Source organism: Octodon degus, unplaced genomic scaffold (assembly GCF_000260255.1).
Source record: "Octodon degus isolate 3935 unplaced genomic scaffold, OctDeg1.0 scaffold00054, whole genome shotgun sequence".
NCBI classification, from domain to species: Eukaryota; Metazoa; Chordata; class Mammalia; order Rodentia; family Octodontidae; genus Octodon; species Octodon degus.
This window is the reverse complement of record NW_004524630.1, coordinates 11,826,385-11,845,168: the sequence shown is the minus strand read 5'-3', so window position 1 is coordinate 11,845,168 and position 18,784 is coordinate 11,826,385. Positions and strand designations below refer to the sequence as shown.

At 48.4% G+C, this 18,784-nt stretch overlaps 1 protein-coding gene across 23 annotated transcripts in view; it reads left to right on the top strand.

Moving 5' to 3' along the window:
- Positions 1 to 18,784, top strand: part of Mical3 (microtubule associated monooxygenase, calponin and LIM domain containing 3) — a 218,064-nt gene that overhangs the window by 121,236 nt on the left and 78,044 nt on the right. For 11 of the 23 annotated variants that reach the window (XM_023717698.1, XM_023717700.1, XM_023717712.1 and 8 more), the window contains exons 12-22: positions 550 to 697; positions 2,571 to 2,767; positions 4,594 to 4,706; positions 4,799 to 4,861; positions 5,634 to 5,810; positions 7,198 to 7,281; positions 10,060 to 10,158; positions 11,929 to 11,985; positions 14,364 to 14,471; positions 16,396 to 16,503; positions 17,078 to 17,264. In XM_023717698.1, the coding sequence (XP_023573466.1) occupies positions 550 to 697; positions 2,571 to 2,767; positions 4,594 to 4,706; positions 4,799 to 4,861; positions 5,634 to 5,810; positions 7,198 to 7,281; positions 10,060 to 10,158; positions 11,929 to 11,985; positions 14,364 to 14,471; positions 16,396 to 16,503; positions 17,078 to 17,264 (1,341 nt within the window). The remainder of the gene's footprint in view (positions 1 to 549; positions 698 to 2,570; positions 2,768 to 4,593; positions 4,707 to 4,798; positions 4,862 to 5,633; positions 5,811 to 7,197; positions 7,282 to 10,059; positions 10,159 to 11,928; positions 11,986 to 14,363; positions 14,472 to 16,395; positions 16,504 to 17,077; positions 17,265 to 18,784) is intronic. The other 12 variants (XM_004633390.3, XM_023717717.1, XM_023717701.1 and 9 more) reach the window with 11 other exon arrangements.

The window sequence follows — 18,784 nt, the reverse complement described above, 5'->3', positions numbered from 1 at the left end:
AATCCCAGCACTTGGGAGGCTGTAGACAAGTGGATCACTGAGTCTAATCTTGTAGTGAGACCCTGAACACCTTGTAGACCCTTCCTTAAAATACAAAAGTAAAATAAAATTAGATTATCAGAATACCAGCCACACAGCCTCACTCATCAACATTTTATTTTGAAAGCTTGTCATGGCTGTTTTGTCCTACCTTTAGTAATTTTTCAAACTGGTTATATATACTGCAAAGATCTTGTATCAACCTTACTAGGTAAGCACACTTCCAATAATAATTGTTCTCAGGGCTGGCGAGATAGCTCAGTGGACCAAGTGCCTGCTTAGGGAAGCGCAGGGATTGGGGTTCAATCTCTGGCACCACATACCACACCAGCCCCACCCCTGGGTGCACTGAGTCAGCCACCGAGACTGGGTGTGCTGTTGCACACCTATAATCCCAGTGCTGGGGAGGCTGAAAATAGGATCACTACAAGTCCAGGCTGCGTAGTGAGACCTGGTGTCAAGTACGTTAAAAAAAAAAAAGATAACCAATAATAATTGTTCTCATTCTAGAATCTGTAGCTCGTTCCAGCAAACTGCTGGGCTGGTGCCAAAGACAGACGGATGGTTATGCAGGAGTAAATGTGACAGATCTTACTATGTCTTGGAAAAGTGGCCTGGCCCTGTGCGCAATCATCCACAGATACCGCCCTGACCTGATGTAAGTCATGACTCAACTTCATCTTTCATTTCCTATCTCCCGAGGACCTCAGAGCACTGTGCTATCAAGTAGGCAGATTTTGTTCTTTTTCCCATAATGGGGTACATATTAAGATGTTTCCTGTAGAAAGCCAGCATGTTGACCTACTTACATTTAAAAATCATATATCAAACATTATATGACACCACTCAGGAAGGATTAGCTAAGTTTTTAACAATCACAGCACTCACAGGGTTAAAAAGTGGGCCTGTTAACTTCACACAAAGGAAAACTCTGTATATTGACCCCGAGTTGAGCTGTTCCTTTTGGCCAGCTATCTCGCACATGCTCTTGGTGGTCACAAGGGAAACTTGGCTGAAACAGCTGGCCTGCTCGAGACAAATATGTCACTACCCATGAAACAGAAAACAGTGAATACTCACCTGATTTATGATTGCTCATTATTATTTTCTTTGTTAAAGACTGCACTTCTTGCCAGCATGTTCTAAGTTCACGAAGTTCATGTCATCTTTCTCACTGTGCCTGGAACGTCTCTTTTGTCCATTCTTCAGTCACCTGCCTACAAAATCAGGGCACTAGGGTGCCTCTAGGTCTGCTGCAGTGACCATTGCACTCAGATCCCCCCTATGACCATGTGCTACCATGGAAACCAAACAGGATTCAGAAACCAAAGCATGTCCAGTTACTCTGCCTCGCCTTTTTATCACTGGGTTCACTTAAGGGCCCATGTTTTGGTGTATTTTGTTTTAATGATAGCTTAAGAACTCCTCAAAGGCATAGTCCCTATTTGTGTGACTCTAATGGGCTAATGAACCAAGGGCTGTTTAAAAAAATAAAACTGTACAGTGTGGATTAAAGGTGGGGAGGACTGGGGCTCAGTGGTGAGGCACCGACCTGGCAAGCCTGGGGGTCTGAGTTCCACACCTAGCACCCCAAATAGAGGGGTGGGAGACTGTGGTGTGCTTAGTTAAAGGTAAGTGGCCCCCAGCACTCCTTCCACTTAGCTCATCAAGTTGGTAAAAACCAAATGAAAATAATGTGTATTTACTCCCACTGAAGCAAGAGAGGGGGAGGGAAAGCAGCTTGAGGAAAAAAATATTTTTTTTTTAATGTATATAGAATTTGCATATGTATTTGCATATAGTGTTCAGCGCTGTTTAGACTACAATAACTGCAGTCAGGATTAGTGTCCATAGTTTAATAGGCAATGGAAAAGTGCCATGGGGTCCAGTTAACATAAATAGGGCTGTTGAGTTGATCTGAATTCTCCCAAGAAGAATTCTACCAGTCCTTACTCTGAAGCTAAAAACCCAATGGAAATGTTTGTTAAACTAAGTGCTTGGGAAAATTCAGGAAATTTAGCTTTGGGAAAACCTTCGGAGAGTTGTTGGAATTTCCCTATTGGCGGATGAGGAACATTTACCGGAGCTGGTTTAGGATATGAGCAGCTGGTGCTGCTGGTGTGTGAGGCCAAGGCTGCAGGGGCATCTGAGCCGGGCAGCTGCTGCCTCCTCACTGTCTGACATGTGTGTAATACTCGCGGACACACCTAGGGAAGACAGTTCCTGTACCAAGCGTACAGTTCAGTAAGAACTGTGTATTACTGGAAAAATGAAGGAAGTCTTCAACTCTTCCTCTTTTTTTCCTTTATTGGGTAGATTTTTCATCATTTCTTCTTGAGACTGCATTGCATTTCCTTAATAAAAGGAAGGAAAATAATAGTAATAGATTTGTCCTCAAATTCCAGTGGGGCGCTGCTCACTGGATTTTAGTCAAAAGACAAATGAGAAATGATAGTAACTTCATGATAACTGTTTTCTGGTCTGAGGAGAGTCTGCCCAACTCAATCAATTTTGCGTATCCTGTTTCTCAGAGATTTTGATTCTTTGGATGAGCAAAATGTGGAGAAGAATAACCAGCTGGCCTTTGATATCGCTGAGAAGGAGCTGGGCATTTCTCCCATTATGACCGGCAGAGACATGGCGTCAGTGGGGGAGCCTGACAAGCTGTCCATGGTGATGTACCTGACTCAGTTCTACGAGATGTTTAAGGACTCACTGTCCTCCGGCGGTAAGGGCCTCCCTTCCTGCCCAGCTGTCACTGCTTTTCTTCTCTCCCAACTGTTCCTCGTCAGGACCGCTCCATGCCGCACCACCAGGCTCAGGAGAGGGAGGTGCTGGAAGCTTCCTTCTTTAGTAGTTCTCAGGCACTCATTCTTTTCAACATCTTTTTTACTTATAAATATGCAAAAAATCATTGCTGCCTAAACTTCTGCTTTTACAGTGCTGAGAGTGGAACCGAGAGCCTCATCACACTGGTAGTGTGCTTTCCCACAGAGCTACATCCCCAGGCCTCTGTCTGAACTTTCGTTCCATGACTTTCCTCTCTTCTCCTACCCATTCTCTCAGAACCAGTCTTTCAGAAGAAATGTGTCACAGTTGTGGTCTCCGTGTGCTCTGCACCTCAACTGTAACATTTCATTTATTTATTGAAGTGACTTTATTATTTATTTCAGTGACTTTTTCTTTTTCTTTTTTTTTTTTAGTACCAGGAATTGAACTCAGGACCTTGCACTTACCAGGCAGGCACTGTGCTACTAGGAGCTATATCCCTGGCCCCTCAACTGTAACATTTCACAACCTGCCACTTTTTCGGGTGTTCTCTAAGCAGTTCCCCACAGTGAAAAGAGTCAGAAGCCAATTCCTCTTCCCTGGAATTCTGTCCTTGGCTTCTATGATCCACGCTAGGTTTTTTTTTTCCTCCTTTTTTTGTGCCAGTGTTCTGTGGCTTATCTTTATCCCTACATGTTATCCCTACTCAGAACCTTTTATTAGCCCTTAGCCTGCTGCCTCAGTCTATGATCGCACTATAAAAAAATATTCCTGTTGGGCTGGGAGATAGCTCAGCGGTCCAGGTGCCTGCCAGGCAAACTCAGGGACCCAGGTTCCATCCTGGTTACCACATGCCATGCCAACCCTGGGTGTCAAGCCAGCCCCCAAAACCGGGTGTGGTGGTGTACACCTGTAATCCTAGCACTGGGGAGGCTGAGACAGGTGGATCACGACAAGTCTGAGCTTTGTAGTGAGACCCTTACCAAATAAGTGAGTTTAAAATAATAATGAAAAATGTTAGCAATATTATTACTAAGCTTCAAATGCTATTTGACTAATTTTTACTCATATTTTACTAATTAGTCATTATGTAACTAATAAAATGTACAGTGCCCAGAGTGGGGTACCTGCGCCCAGTGCCTCCCAGCCTGTGCCGCTTTAGCCCTCTGTGGTTTCTCCTGATCGCACACAGTTCTTAGCATGGCCATGCGCTGCTCCGGCGAGCTCACCTCTCAGGGCGAGAGCCCTTCATGTGCAGCCCAGAGCCTGCTCTCTTCTGCCACCAAAGGTGATGGCCTTGATTATGCACCTCTCTGCTCTCCTGTCTCCATTTGCTCTCTGTCCTGAAATTTTAATCACCAATGTGAGGCTTCCCCACTCTGCTTAATCATTACAGGCAGATTACAGCCTTTTGAAAAGTGGAAGTACAGGTTTTATGACCAAAGTGTATTCTGAATATCCTTTTCTTCTTGTACCAAGAACTCATGACCTCATGCTTGGCAGGCAGGCTCTGTGTCGCTGAGCTAAGTCCTCGGCCTTAAGTATATTTTTAAAAAGTTGGTTTTGTCTGTGTGGATAGAAAAGAGGAGGCTCAGTGTGCACACCCAAGTGTGCATTTCCTTTGTGGCATTTCCTGCAGAGACTTGTGTGTTTTGTCATAGTCCATGAGCCTTTAGCACTCCCTGGAAAGTTCCCTCCCGTGAGTACCTGCAGGGGAGTGGAGTCTGGTTAGGACTTCATGGCTGTCTCTGGGGGTGTCCTTGAGCTTTGTGACTTCTGTTCCAGATACCTTGGACCTGAATGCTGAAGAGAAAGCAGTCTTGATTGCCAGCACCAAGTCCCCCATCTCCTTCCTGAGCAAGCTCGGGCAGACCATCTCTCGGAAGCGCTCTCCCAAGGTACACATGCAGGGGTTGTAATGCGGGCAGCTGCAGAGCCGCTGGCAAGGTGGGCACCTGGCTAATACAGTCCTCCTTCTCTTCTGGTACAGGATAAGAAGGAAAAGGACTTGGACGGAGCTGGGAAGAGGAGAAAGACTAGTCAGTCAGATGAGGTGAGCTTCATCTATGATTTGCTAGAATGGTTATGCTAAATTCCTCTTCTGGTTAAAATCCTTAATTCCCAAATTAGTTCGCTTGATCTTTGCAGATTATTATTATTATTATTATTATTTTATTTATTTATTTATTTATTTATTTTTGCAGAACCAGGGATTGAACTCAGGCTCTTGCACTTGCCAGGCAAGTGTTTATTCTACTGAGCCATCTCCCCAGCCCCCACGTATTTATTCTTTATGAGAATATCCATGGGCAGATGCCTTTGTTTTTTTTGTTTTATATTTTGTTTTTGTCTTTTTGAAATAGGATCTTGCTGTGTAGTTTAGGCTGGCCTTGAGCTCACTTTGTAGCCCAGGCTAATCTCGAACTCAGAACACTACTCCTGCCTCAGCATCTCTAGTGCTGGGATTACAGGCATGCGCCAGTGTGCCTGGCCAAGGGCAGATGCCTTTGTGTTGGCTTTTGTCTTTCATTATTTGGAAAGCACCAGGGAAATATGCACACACATGCTCTCAGGCCTTGTGTTCTTGTGAAAGCACACTGGACAAGGCCCGGTGGCTTTCCTGGGCTATGCTATGACGATACCGACACAAGTCTGAATAGCAGTACTGCCCAGAGTGCCATGCTCTTGCTGGCTGTTGGGATCAGCACCTCAGAAATTGCTGGCGAGCCCAAGCCGCTGTGCAGATCCTGACCACGCTGCTTGGAGGTCCTAGCAAATGGGTGGGACCCCTCTAACAGACTGTCTCTGGGATGCTTGCTGTTCAGCAGGAAGAGGTTTCCAGGACCTGCAGAGGAGAAAGACCAACCCTGGTGAGCACGCTGACGGATAGGAGGATGGATATTGCCGTCGGGAACCAGAACAAAGTGAAGTACATGGCTACCCAGCTACTGGCCAAATTCGAAGAGAATGCGCCTGCCCAAGCCACCAGCATAAGGAGGCAGGTAAGCCCATTCCCACCCACCCATCCTATTGACCGGGCCGTACAGGAAGGAGGATCTTTTCAGTGCAGATGGGCAGGGTGACAGACCCTGGAGCCCAGGGACTCAAGGGTGAGGTCTCCTTTTTCCTCACATGGCTGCGACTGAGAGGAGCATTTCCTAAGCTCGTTGTAGATGTTTAGGCTTGCTTTATCCTCAGCACTCAGTTCTACGGCGCTGTGGCAAAAAGCAGCATGGGGATGTAAAACATGTACTTGGGTATTTATACATGCGTCAGATTCATACACATATGTACTGAAAGTTGAGGGAAGGCAGCTAAGGCCCTGACATATCATGGACTTTTGTGTTCTGCTGTTCTCACGGAACTTCAGGCTCATTTCCATGTTGCTCTAAACCCTGTATGAGCATCTTCTAGAATGTGTTGGCACCATGCTCTTCTTAGCTGTTGCTCTAGTGTCGGATGTTTCAGTTGTTTCTCATCTTTCATGATAAGGATCAGAGGCAAACCTGCTTGGGACAAAGCTGCTTTTGTGTGTTGCAGATTATTTTCCTCGAATACTTCTGGGAATGTGAGCATTTTAGTTACTGAATAGTGCCCTGTAAGTCAGACAGCATTCTACCCAAGGTGACCTCGTTAGGCCTTGTTTCTCTCTTGCTTGGGTACAAGTCACTACGACTTGTTACTGGAGGAGGGCTGGGAGTTGGAGGTTCACACTGAAACTTTCTAACAAAACTCCCTGGTGACCTGGCAGAGCATCCGGAGGACAGCAGGCCCATCGTTTTCTCTTTCTCTTCATCTTCACGAGCTGCCGTCCCTGTGGGGACAGGTTGCATGGCACCAACTGTGCTTGGAGTCTGCCTGTAGTAGCTTCTCACTGCGTCTTTAGTTGCTGGTGTTTGCGCTCCAGTCTTTCCGCACGTGGCTCTTGGGATTGCTGGCCACGGTTGGTAGGAAGCAGTAGATGTCACCTGGGACCGTGGCTGCTGGGGTCGTCTTACCTCAAGAAGGATGACTGCCTCTCAGAGACATTGCTTCTCTTGCTTGGGCGAAAAGTTGGTTTTCCAAATCAGAATTAGTAAGCTAGAGTCAGAGCTTCAAATTTGGGGAAAAAGTAATGAAAGTGACAGCTTCGGTTTTCCTTTTTTTGTTCCTTTTTTGCACTTTCTATTGGTTTGGAGATGAGGTGTATTTCTTCTAAGTGTAACTAAGAATTGACTCTAACTGCAACACACACACACACACACACACACACACACACACCCTACCTCGTAGCTCGTAGTTACGTGTCTACTCTCCATGAGTACTGTTTTGTGTCTTTTATCTTAACGTATTTTATTTTGTTTTGTCTCCATGTTGTGTCCCCACCCACACTTGGCCTGTGTGTCACAGCCGACACAAGAGCGTGGGGTCAGCCAGCCGTCCTGCCGCCTGCCTGAGCAGGGTCGCCCTGCTCCCATCCCCCTTTGGAAACAGGTAAAGGAACTGCAGGGACCAGGCTGGGCTGCTGCCCTGGGCCTGCCACCACACTCCTCCTCTGGGGCGGCCCGGATCAGGCCTGCACTTAAAGACCCAGCTCACCAGGGCAGGAGAACTCTGCTCCTGCAAGGAGTAGCTCTGGAAAAACACTTCGCAGACAGTGCTGATTCCATGAACCCTGCAGGGAGAAGCCTGCTCAAAGGGCACACTGTTGATGTGATGTTAAAACTAGCTGATGCTCTTAAGTATTTAGGTCTGCTTAGCTACTGGGGCTTTGCCACCGCAGCATCTGTCTCCATTTGGCTTTTTGGTAGCGTTGTTACCTCCTGACTATGGAGGGAGAGCCCTGGCTTCATCATGGCTGAGACAGTAGAGTCTCTCAATTAAGGGGGGAAAGTGTTACCTGAGAAGTTAGTGTTTTTTTTTTTTTTTTTGGCGGCACCGGGGATTGAACTCAGGCCCTTGCACTTGCCAGGGAAGCATTTATTCTACTGAGCCATCTCCCCATCCCTAAGAGAAGTTAGTCTTGAACTCTGATGTTTATTTCAAACAAAGGTAGTCAGAGGCTGGGGTGGGAGAGGGGAGGCATGGTAAAAAAGATTTTTCCCTGGGGTGGTATTAAACACCTGTGGGCCCAGCTACCTAGGAGGCTGAGGCAAAAAGGTTGCTTGAGCCCAGGAACTCAAGGCCAATCTGGGCTAACTAGTAAGACCTTATCTTGAAAATTGGGGCCCATGAGATAGCTCAGCGGTCTACAGTGCCTACTTAGGCAAGCTTAGACAAGCACGCAGGGACCGTGGTTCAATCTCCAGCACCACGTGACATACCAGCCCCACCCCCAGAATGGGCTGAACTGGCCAAAAAAAGGAAAGAAAATTAGTGAACTAATTGGGATTGTTACTAAAACTGTTTATCCTAATAGAACAAGAAAGGGCACCTGTTTTATAATAGAGATGATCTTTAGTTGAGGATCTGTTGAGATGGGGCGTGAACCATAAACTGGATTCCAGAAACTCCACATTCGTACTTTCTTTAATGGTGGCCTGAAAAATCCGTAAATAAAGGTGGCCTGAGATAGGAGCAACGTGGGAGGGAGGTCAGGAGTAATCTGTGCAGGTGGGTGGGCAGATGACTGTCACGTGTGCGTGGTGCAGCATTGGTGGGCTTGCTGGGAAGGGAGGGGTGGGGAGTGAGGCTCTACAAGCCTGCTGAGCTGTGCCTTCTGCCCTGGTGAGGACGGACCTGTCAGCTGGCTGTTTGACAGAGTTGTTCTGGAGGGACATTGGAAGCTTGACGTTACGGGGCTGCTTACTGAGCATCTGCCTCTACCCTTGTACGACAGTCTTCTGTGTGGAGACGTTGTTCTTCCCATCCTGTCCACCTTTTCATCCAGTCACTTTTGGTCCTCGTCAATGAAGCAGAATATTGCTAGGCTATCTGAGCAGCAGATTGGAACCTCTGAAGTTGACCAGGGTCTATGGAAGGCGCACCAGAGAATCAGAAAGAGCTACTGGGGAGATTGAGAAACCACAAGCAGTGAACCCCTTTCAGATTCGTGAGTAGAGCTGGGAATTGCGAATTTACCTGGATGCAGAGAGGTAGTGCTGTGAAGTGTTACATCTCACAAGTCTTACATCCATGTGAGGTGTGCGGCATTCGCACACACTATTCCCCCACCATTAGCTCATGAGTCTTGGCCCTCTAAATTCATCTCCTGGAGGCTGGAGGTGGATGTGGTGCTGGTTGACCCCCAGGACAGACCAACTCCTGACAGCGACCTGTTGTCTCCCTTTAGGAGTGGGCTCGATGGCAGCACCACATGTGACTCTCTCCATGTTTCTTTTGAAGTGGTTCCTGGGAGGAGGGAGTGGCGGAGAGCAGGGATGGAGCCGTTGGCATGAGGACCGCTTTCAGCTTAGGTCACAGTGTGGAAGAAAGGAAATGAGTAACAGCTGTGCTCACCAGTGACTTCTCTTCCCCTTCCCGTGTCAGCACTGTGGCTCTTTCCTTCCCCACCTTTTTTGACCTTTAGGTCTCAGAAGTGCATCCTGCAGGCCGGCTCTGGGGGAAGCCAGCCTTGATTGTCACCTGAGGTGGGGACAGTAGGGCTTGAATCCCACAGCCTTTTCTCCTCTCAGGCTTTCCCTTGTGGCCAGCTTGGCAGGGAGACTGAGCATTTTCTGGAAGGCATCAGAGAGACCTAGAGTAGTGTGTGATTGTTTCTCAAATACCAAGAGCTTCCATCGTAGTTTTCCAGAGCTTGTATATTGAGTGGCGTGAGAAGAGGAAAACATTGGCAGGATGTTGTCTCAGCTGGCTGTCAGGAGGGTGCTGCTTTGCTGCTGTAGGATGCGTGTGCACGTGCTGCGTGCATGTGTGTGTTTGTGTGTATGTGTGAGAGAGAGAAACTCCAAGCCACTGAAAGGTAGTCACTCTAATGGGCCCATCTGCCTCTCTGTCTAGTGATAATCAAACCCATTTCTGTCCTTCAACTTGACTATTAAATTTCTTGGTCCCTGGCATTTAAAAAATGTCACATCTCGAATTCTTACCAGCCACGTAGGTTGGCTGCACCTTTTATGTCTCATGAAGGTCCTCTTTACGGGCCAACAGGAGACTGATAAGCCTCCATCTCTGCACAGTGATATGCTGTTGAGGACAAAGGGACATGGAAGGGCTCCCAGATGCACTCTCAGCCTTTCCCAAAAAGAGCCACCTTTTATGTGGCCAATGTTTCAACAAAGTTCTCTCTATTTGTGTCTGTTGGTGTAAAAGCGACGAGAAAAGGGACGTTCTCGGACCTGCCCCAAAAAAGTGATCACACTGTATCCTCCCCCTACTCCACTTCCCTACCAGGCGCGCAGCGGCCAGCAGGTGACCTTCTCTGCATGCTCTGTGTCCTGTCTTCCTGCCTGTCTGCATAGAGATCACCTCACTCCCCTCTCTTTGCAAAGATGCCTATTTAAAGCAAGGTTATCGGTAGCAGAGGCAACCTTTTTTGCTACAACAAGCAATTCCTGACTGGACCTTTGGATAATGCATTTACAACAGACCCTGTGTGGTTTAATCCAGTCTCTGTCATGGGACTGTAACTGCACAACTGTAAGCTAACAAGTAAAATGTGTTTGTCACAGATCGAGGGCCCACATTTTTATTACCCATTGAAAGCAGCCATTTTCGCTTGCCATTCAGTGAGATCTGGGCATTTGGGAGCTTCACAGGGTTTGCATGAATTTGATTCCTTCTGATTCCGAGAGCCCTGCCTCTTGCTTACCCAGTTTCTCCCAGCAAGCACTGCCTTTCCACAACGGTGCCACTCCCTCCAGGCAGATCTTTAAGAACTGCTTCCCAGAGCTGTGATCCACAGACACGGCCCCGAGGACAAGCGGGCACACATATGTAAGGTGTGTTCACAGAACGGTCGCGTGGACTTCTGTGTTAGAGCCCTATGAAATACACAGCTAGAGGGCCAGGGAGATGGCTCAGTAGAATAAGCACTTGCCTGGCAAGCGCAAGGGCACGAGTTCAGTCCCCGGTTCCGAAAAAGAAAAAAGAAAAAGAAAAATACACAACTAGTATTGAGGGCAGGAGCTGTGGAGAAATACTCTCTCAATCTAAGTGGCCTGTATAAAAGGTGACTACTAGTAATGAGTCCTGACTTTAAAGGCCCCGATTGTTTCCCCAAGTCTAAAAACTGAGTTCTAGTAGCTATGTAGTGCCAACAGTTAGGAGTACATCCTATGTGTACTCCGTGTTGTAAGTCCCTTCCAAGTATCAGTTCGGTCAGGCTTCACAATAGACCTACGAGGCAGCTGCTGCTGTTACCCCACTTTGCAGATGAGGACCCTGGGGGCACGGGGTAGGGAGCCCAGTCACTCGCACCAGCCTGCATAGGAAGTTCTGGAACCAGACCTGTATCCAGGTCATGTGACCAGAGCCCAGCCCTGGCTCCCTCCTGTGGGTAGAGACAGCACACTTGTGTCCATTGGTAAGGACAGCCCCAGAAGAAGCTTTGGGTTGGTTCCTCCCCAATATGTGGCATGAGGTGGAAAATCCTTCATCATCCCAGTGCTGAGCGAGGTCTTCCCTGCTCCTGTGATTGCTAGGTTAGGGCTTCCTCTGCTCAGCAAGGCCTCTCTGGGCTTGTCTGCTGGGTTTCCAAGCTTCTCACACATGCCTAGAGCCTGAACATTTGTCCCGTCCTTGTGCCGTTCTCCCTGTAATGAATTATGCCTTGGTTCCATGTTCCTACCCTGGGTCCACTCCCACATGCCCCCACCTCCCCCCAGTTTCCATCTCCCCACCTTCCCTTTCTAATGTCTTGCTGTGGAAATCTGCACCCTGCTAACCAGGCTTCTTCTAAACCTTCCGTTGAATGCCTCTGATCTCATGCCACTGTGCGAAAGAGATCTGTTTGATCCACCTTAGCACTAACCACAGTTACTTATCTGTGTGGCTGACCTCCCTGGAGGCCAGGTAGCCGCAGTGTCCCAGCCCTTTCCTGCCAGGCTCTGCTGTCCTTTCCCCACCCCTCCAAAAGGCATTTTCACTGAACGATTTCTGGCACTGAATTTTTCACTGTCACTTCACAGGGTGAAAGAGAGTATTTGGATGGCATTTAAGTTTCTGCTTTGTTGTCAACAGAGTTACAGGGATCTTGATGCTGACTCCCGTGGCAAGCAGAGTCCCCGCCAGGAGAGGGTAAAAGAGCATGAACCCGTGGCATGGGATGCTGAGGGCCAAACAGACGGGCACGCTGTGTGGTGGGGCAGAGGAAGGGGGCATGGAGAGTGGTTCCTCTCCCCTTGCTTTTGCACACTTGTCACCCAGCCAAGAGCCACAATTCTTTGTGCTGACAGCGTGCAGATAGAGCAACAGTAGGACATTCATGAGGACACTACCCTCAGTGGTTGTGTTGCACAGGGGCCTCATGGGCTTCCCATGCTGTGTACCAGCCCATTCCAAGACCACTCAGTGTCTCTACCCTAAACATTTACTGGTGGTAGAACACCGTGGACTGTTGGGAAGAGCTTCAGGAAGCAGGTAGCATTAACAGTCAAACTCAAAAAATAAATAACCAGTCATGAGTCTCAAAGTAAGAATACTAAGAGAGCCAACACATATCGTGTGAAGATTTTTCAAGTTAAAGATAAAGGCAAGATGGGAGTGCATAATAAAAAGTTTTTGTGTATCTTTTCTGAAAAATCGAAGGGGATAAATCACTGATTGCAACTGGCTATCAAATAACTTACTTTCAGTAGCAGAGATCTCACTTAAAGAAGCCTGCTTATTTTATGAAATTTTTGTTGTCATTGGTGCCCTTGAAGATCTTTAAGTGGAGATAGCCTTGCACCTACAGTAGAACATCTGCAGCTGTATTCTCACATAAGCTGTTTTTATTATTTATAGACAGTTCCACCAAGCACTAAGTCCGGTTACTTCTCAGCTCTGCTAGGAAACTAACCCTAGCACTGTCTTCCTGTGCCCTCGCCAGGCTGTCAGCAGGTGTGTGCTGCCACACTGGGGAGCTGGGCTGAGGGAGGGGGCAGGCCAAGGTGCAGGGTCCTGGGCTGCCCAGGGCCTCAGCACGACCGGCTCTGTGCTCACTCCGGTTGGGCCTGCGTTCTCCCTCTGGCATGGTGTGTGCCCTGGCCCCTTCCTGCTTTCCAGGCTGCACTGTACTCCTTTTAAAGAAGGAAAGGAAAAAAAAAAAAAGCATTTTCATTGAGCAGAGCAATACCCTACATTTCAGGAAATGCACTTTTAATGAGGTCCTGAGTATGTTTAGTAAAACACTTAAAAAGAAGTTGGGAGGGAAGTATTTGAAGTCAAAGGAGAGCTGGCCAGGAGAAGCAATTTGAAGTTTTGGGATACAAGGCAAGGTGGGGATTGGAGCCCAGGAGGCAGCAAAGTGGCTGTTTTTTTTTAATTTGCTGCGCACGCACAGGGCCTCAGGCTAGTTACTGTGAAGGGGCCCTCCATGGTGCCCCAATTCGCAGGCTACTGGCCTGAGTGCTTCTCTGCTCTGACAGCCCCACCTTCCAGGGAGATGCTGGGTCCTCATTCCTTTTGGTGGGTGATGTCCAGCACAGCAATCATCCCCAGGGTTGGGTATAGAGAGCTGGCTGAATCTCTGGGGTGTACAGGCCTGGAGGAGTGAGGTCCCTGCCGTTTCACACAGCCAACCCTGCGGTTGGCTGGAGCAGGAGGTTTGATGAATCTGCTTGGAGCCAGAAGAGCGGAGGGCTTTTCATTGCTCTGACAGTTCCACTGTCCTTCCCACCCCAGAAATACTTTACCCTGAACCTGGTGGGAAGCTGAGCAGGTATTGCTCACCAGAGCTTGTAGCCACCTTGATCTCTAGACACTGAAGTTCCTAGCCATGAGGGCCACCATTAAGGAAGACGCCGCCCATGAGTGCTACATGAAGTCTGCACAGTCCATAGGGGATGCAGGGGCTTGAGGTTTGTCTTCTGATGATTGCTGGGAGTCAGCCACTCCCTCAACAAGCAGATCTCCTCAGGAGCTAGGCATGGCCAGCGGAGTGACCCGGTGCCGGGCAGCACGTGGGCGGAGCATGCTCGGGCCTAGCTTTTCAGGCTTTCTTGCCTGCTACTGTAAGGCTGATGGAATCCTGGACTGAGAGAAGGACCTCTCTGTGCCCAGGACAAATTCCACCTCAGGCTGGCTTGGGGCTTCTTGCAGAGCACAAGGAGCGTGTGTGTTTGCAGTGCCTGTTCTGTCACCGGGATGGCACCATTGTCACCTGGCTGGCAGCATTACCCACTGGATGGGGGTGAGAATACCAAGTGGGGAGGACGAGGCTTTCACAGCTCCATGACCTGTGTTCCGGAGTGAGCATCAGTGGAAGGCCTGGAGGAGGTCGGCAGAAAGCAAGGGGAAGCCTTGAGTTGCATGAGACACTTATGCTTCTGGGAATCAGAGGGTTTGCTTCCCACTAGAGTTCTGTAGCTAAAGGCCTAGAGTAGAAGGGTCTATACTGCCAGCTTTCTTACGTTTGGGGTGTGATTCCAATTTAACATTTGCTTTGATCTTTGTCTCTATCTTGTATTTTATAGCCAGAGCCTGAACCTTCTCGTGGATTTTTTGTTGACCAGTGGGAGCTTTCCCTTAGTCTCCGCTCCTCTACTCGCCCCGCCTCTCCCTCCTCTGACTCACTCCGACAGGTAGCATGGCCGGGACTTGGCAAGGCCGCCCCCACCGCAGCCTCGCTCTTTCCATCTTCACGTGTTCATCGGGGGCCTTAACCTTGGCCTGTCTGTAGGGGCTACTGATGTGTGTGGCTTGGTTGGGGGAGAGGGAGGGTTGCTGCAGCAGATGCCTGACTTAACTGGCTGCTCGCTTTCACTGGGTCATGCTCAGTGTGTCAGAGTTGGCCCTCTTTGATTGTATTTTGACTGTATCCAGTAATGATAAGCAATTTTTAGCCATTGGCTTTTTTTACTTTACATGTCCTCATAAGCATTATGAACCATAATGTAACCAAATGCCTCCTGTGAAGTTGTGACTGTGTCGTATCTGGGGGCGCCTCTGGACTTGTAATCGTGTGAGGAATGAACCCTCAGTTTCCCACAGGGGCACTGGCCCAGTCACAGAGGAGTTTCTAGAGAGAGATCTCTCTGCCCCATGTGTTTGCTAAGCAGTGTGCGCACAGGAGTGCATGTGTGTGTGTGTGGTGTGGTGGGAAGTCTGGCGATTGCTACACCAGTTATTTTTTAACAGTGGGGAGAAGGAAACCATCTGCTTTTCATGTCATAAACAAGCAGAACTTGAATCTTCACCTCTGCAGCGGTGGGGGCTGATGCTTGTCCGTGTTACCACATGCTGGGAACTGGACATGGCCAATGCCTTTGCACGCCACAGCCCAGGCTGTAAGGTCAGAGGATGACAGGTTCAGTTGGGCTGTGCAGGTCCTAGCCTCACATGTGCTGACTGGCCCACATTCTTGCTTGTCCGCTGCAGGATAAAAGAAATGCAATTTTCTGCTCCCTTGGCATCAGCCATTAAGGGATATGCTCCACCTGGTGTCTCCACAGGCCCTGATCTCAGATTTAATATCTTAAGAGCCAATTGTTTTCCTCAGTCACTACTGGATATAATCTGCAAGTTAATGGGTAGCTCATACCAATCCCTGGAGATCTTATTTTTAAATTGGAAATACCATCGATTCCTCAGTTCTAGCTAACCCTTGAACTGAGCCAATCATGTTTCTTTGGTTTTGTTGTTCCCAGATTTGCATCACGTTGGCTCATCTCACCTGAGTACTTCTGTCACTCCCTGTCCTGTCTCCATATGCCCTTGCTCAAGCTAGTGGTACTCTTACTGCTCCGCGTGGGGGGCATCCCAACCCCTTCCTAAGGGACTGTTCCCCTCTCCAGGATACCTGTTTCTAGTGTGAGGGGAGCCACAGCTAATTCTGACTTCCTGGTTCTGACTAGGTTACTGTCTACATGGGTAGCCTGTGTTTGAGGCATTCCACCCAGCCTAGGGTGCGTCACAGGGGTCCCATTGTGCTGCTCCTAAACCCCATTAAATATCAGCAAGGGAAATGGCCAGAGAGGCAACTCCCAGCAGAGGTGGCGAGTGCCTTCACCTAAGACTGGCACTATGGTCAGGAGAAATTGGAACTCTATGAGGTGCCCAAGTACAGGGTCAGCCTTGAGATTGGTTTCTTCCTCATCCTGTGAAATAGGGTAATCTGGGCCTCTGCCAGCTGCTTGGAGTTACTCCTTTTGAACTGTCTGTATTGTTTTAGTCATCAGGATAAGGCCCTTCTCACCCTCTGCGTCCATTCTAGCTTCAGCTTCCTCAGACGTCCCAGAACTGTAAATACCAAAGCTATGAAAGACGCAGCTCTCCCCACTGGAAGACTGTCTGCCCACAGCTGCCGCTCTCCTGTGCAGACCCCAGGGGGACCCCAGAGCAATGTTTTGCTCACCACCCACTTTCCTGCTTATGGGCACTGTGTTGGCATGGTTTGCTGTTGCACTGTTTTCATTGTACACATTTCAGAGATTTTTTTTCTTAATTTGTTTATTTTGCCTTTTCATTACCCTTCATTCTGGTCATTGTGTACTCTCCAACCCGTAGAAGTATATAAAGATGTACACAGGCGGAGTGAGCTCATTGGCTGAACAGATAGCCAATCAGCTGCAAAGGAAAGAGCAGCCCAAAGCCCTTCTAGACAAGAAGGAACTGGTAAGAGCTATCCCAAGGGCACTGTCGCTAACCATGACACTGCGGTAGTCGGCCACCCTCTCGCTTGTTCTAAGGAGCTTAGGGATGTGTGTGGCCACTTGTGTTGCCATGTGGTAATGTTCCTATTCTGAGATTGTTTGAACTTTAATAACTGAACGCTCGGACAGTATTAGATGTTTGAAGTGTTATGCAGAAAAGCATTTAGTTTTACTAAAAGTAACCACTCTAGAGCACACGGAACATGTACTTGGGATGCAGAGTGTGTACATGTATGATGCTCGCCACACAGAATTTTGTCAGAGCAATTTGGTTATGAAATTCTGCACACTTGTGTTCTTTATCCTAACAAATCTTGGTTGTTGCCAGCACTGATTCAGCCTCCACCTTGTTCTGAGAGCTCTCAGGAGGGGCTCGTGTAAAAGAGCTGCTGCAAGAGTACCATTACCCTTTGGGAGAGCCAAAGGCAGGCAAATGTAGCTGGCTAATACTTGCTTCAAACAAAAGCACCCGCAGAGGGGCTGTGCAGCTCTGGGGGAGTCCAAGAGGCCTTGCCCTGACGCCCTCCTCCCCACAGGGCTCCCTGAAGAAGGAGTTCCCGCAGAACCTGGGGGGCAGCGATACTTGCTATTTCTGCCAGAAGCGGGTCTATGTGATGGAGCGGCTCAGTGCTGAGGGCAAGTTCTTCCACCGGAGCTGCTTCAAGTGCGAGTACTGTGCCACCACTCTGCGCCTCTCGGCATACGCCTATGACATCGAGGATGGTGAGTCACCTGCGTTGGCCTACGCTAGGAAGTGAGCATGGCTGTTGCTGTCCACTTGAGCAGCTCCATGGGCCGAGGCTGCATGCCATGTGTGGGATTTTGGTGCACTCCACTGATCCCTCCACCATGTCCCTCTGCTCTTTGAGTCACCAGTCTGCATCAAAGAATTTCTCAGTAATGATGCCAGTGAGGAGGCCTGTGTTGTCTGAGTCATTTCCCTGACTTGCACCCACTTGCTTTCTCACCTCCTGGGGGATCTTAAGGTAGAAAGGACACTGTTAGGACAGAGTCCTGTTGTCCTACAGAAGTGGAGTCACAGGCCTGTAGGAGTCACGTGTGCTGCCTCAGGTAGATGACAGTAGGCTGAAACTACATTCCAAGCCCTGGCTCCTCAGACTTTTGCCTCTTGAAACTGAAATAATGCCTGGTATTGCTACCAGGATCTTCCTACCCTGTGCCATAGGAATAGAGACCCATGCCTGGGGCCTAAATCTGCTTTACTGTGGTGTTCAAGGCCTGGCTTTTTATGACATCTGGTATATATAGTGGAAAAAGGCTAGGGAGATAGCTCAGCAGTCTAGGTGGCTGCCTGGAAAGTATAAGGACAAAAACCAGGTTCGATCCCTGATACCACATACTATGCCAGTCCTGAAACACCAGGTATACCAGGCTGGCCCAAAACCAGGGGTGGTGGCACATGCCTGTAATCCCAGTGCTGGAGAGACTGAGACAGGAGGATCACTACTACTTTTTATTTATTCAGCTTACTATGCACTCAGAGCTGCATAGTGAGCTGAATAAATAAATAAATAAAAGATTTAAAAAATAAACAGTGGAAAGTTTTAGTGTAGTGTACAAGGCACAGAAGTATACAAATAACAGGGCCTAATGGAGGTGGGTTGGTTCCTTGCCGTCTGAAGGCCTTAAGGTTAATAGAGATAGATGACCTAAGGCAGGGATGACTCAATGCCACTCCCATAAGATGCAGGGAGAACTGCGTTAGAGGCAGTTTTACTGGTTCAAAGAAACAGAAGAGACCTTGATTAAGAGGAGAGAAAGTAAATTTTTACAGGAATGACGTTATCCATTCCATTGATAGCTATCTTTTTTTGAGTGAGAAAATTGCAAGGTGATGTCACATAAGACGCAATTAGGACAGTCATTCCAGTCTTCCTGGTAGTGAATAGACAGACAGCTGTGTCAGAGGGAGCCTAGATGGTGAACTAAGGAAGGCCGATGAGGTCATCATGGCGCACCGCGCTCTCAGTGCTGTAGTAGAGGGTATTACTCGGGGGAGGGGGGATAAGGCGTTTAGGTGAGGAGGGCAAATCATTAGGGAGCAAATTTTCTGTTGAAAACTGAGGACATGCCCCAGTGGTAAAAAAACTGCCTAGATGCATGAGGCCTTACATGTATTCCTGAACACTGTATATACAAATTCTCTGTTGCACTTCTGCTACACTCCTGCTCCCTGGGTAACATCTTTGACTCCAAGAATGAGGGTTGTAGATGGAGCCCAC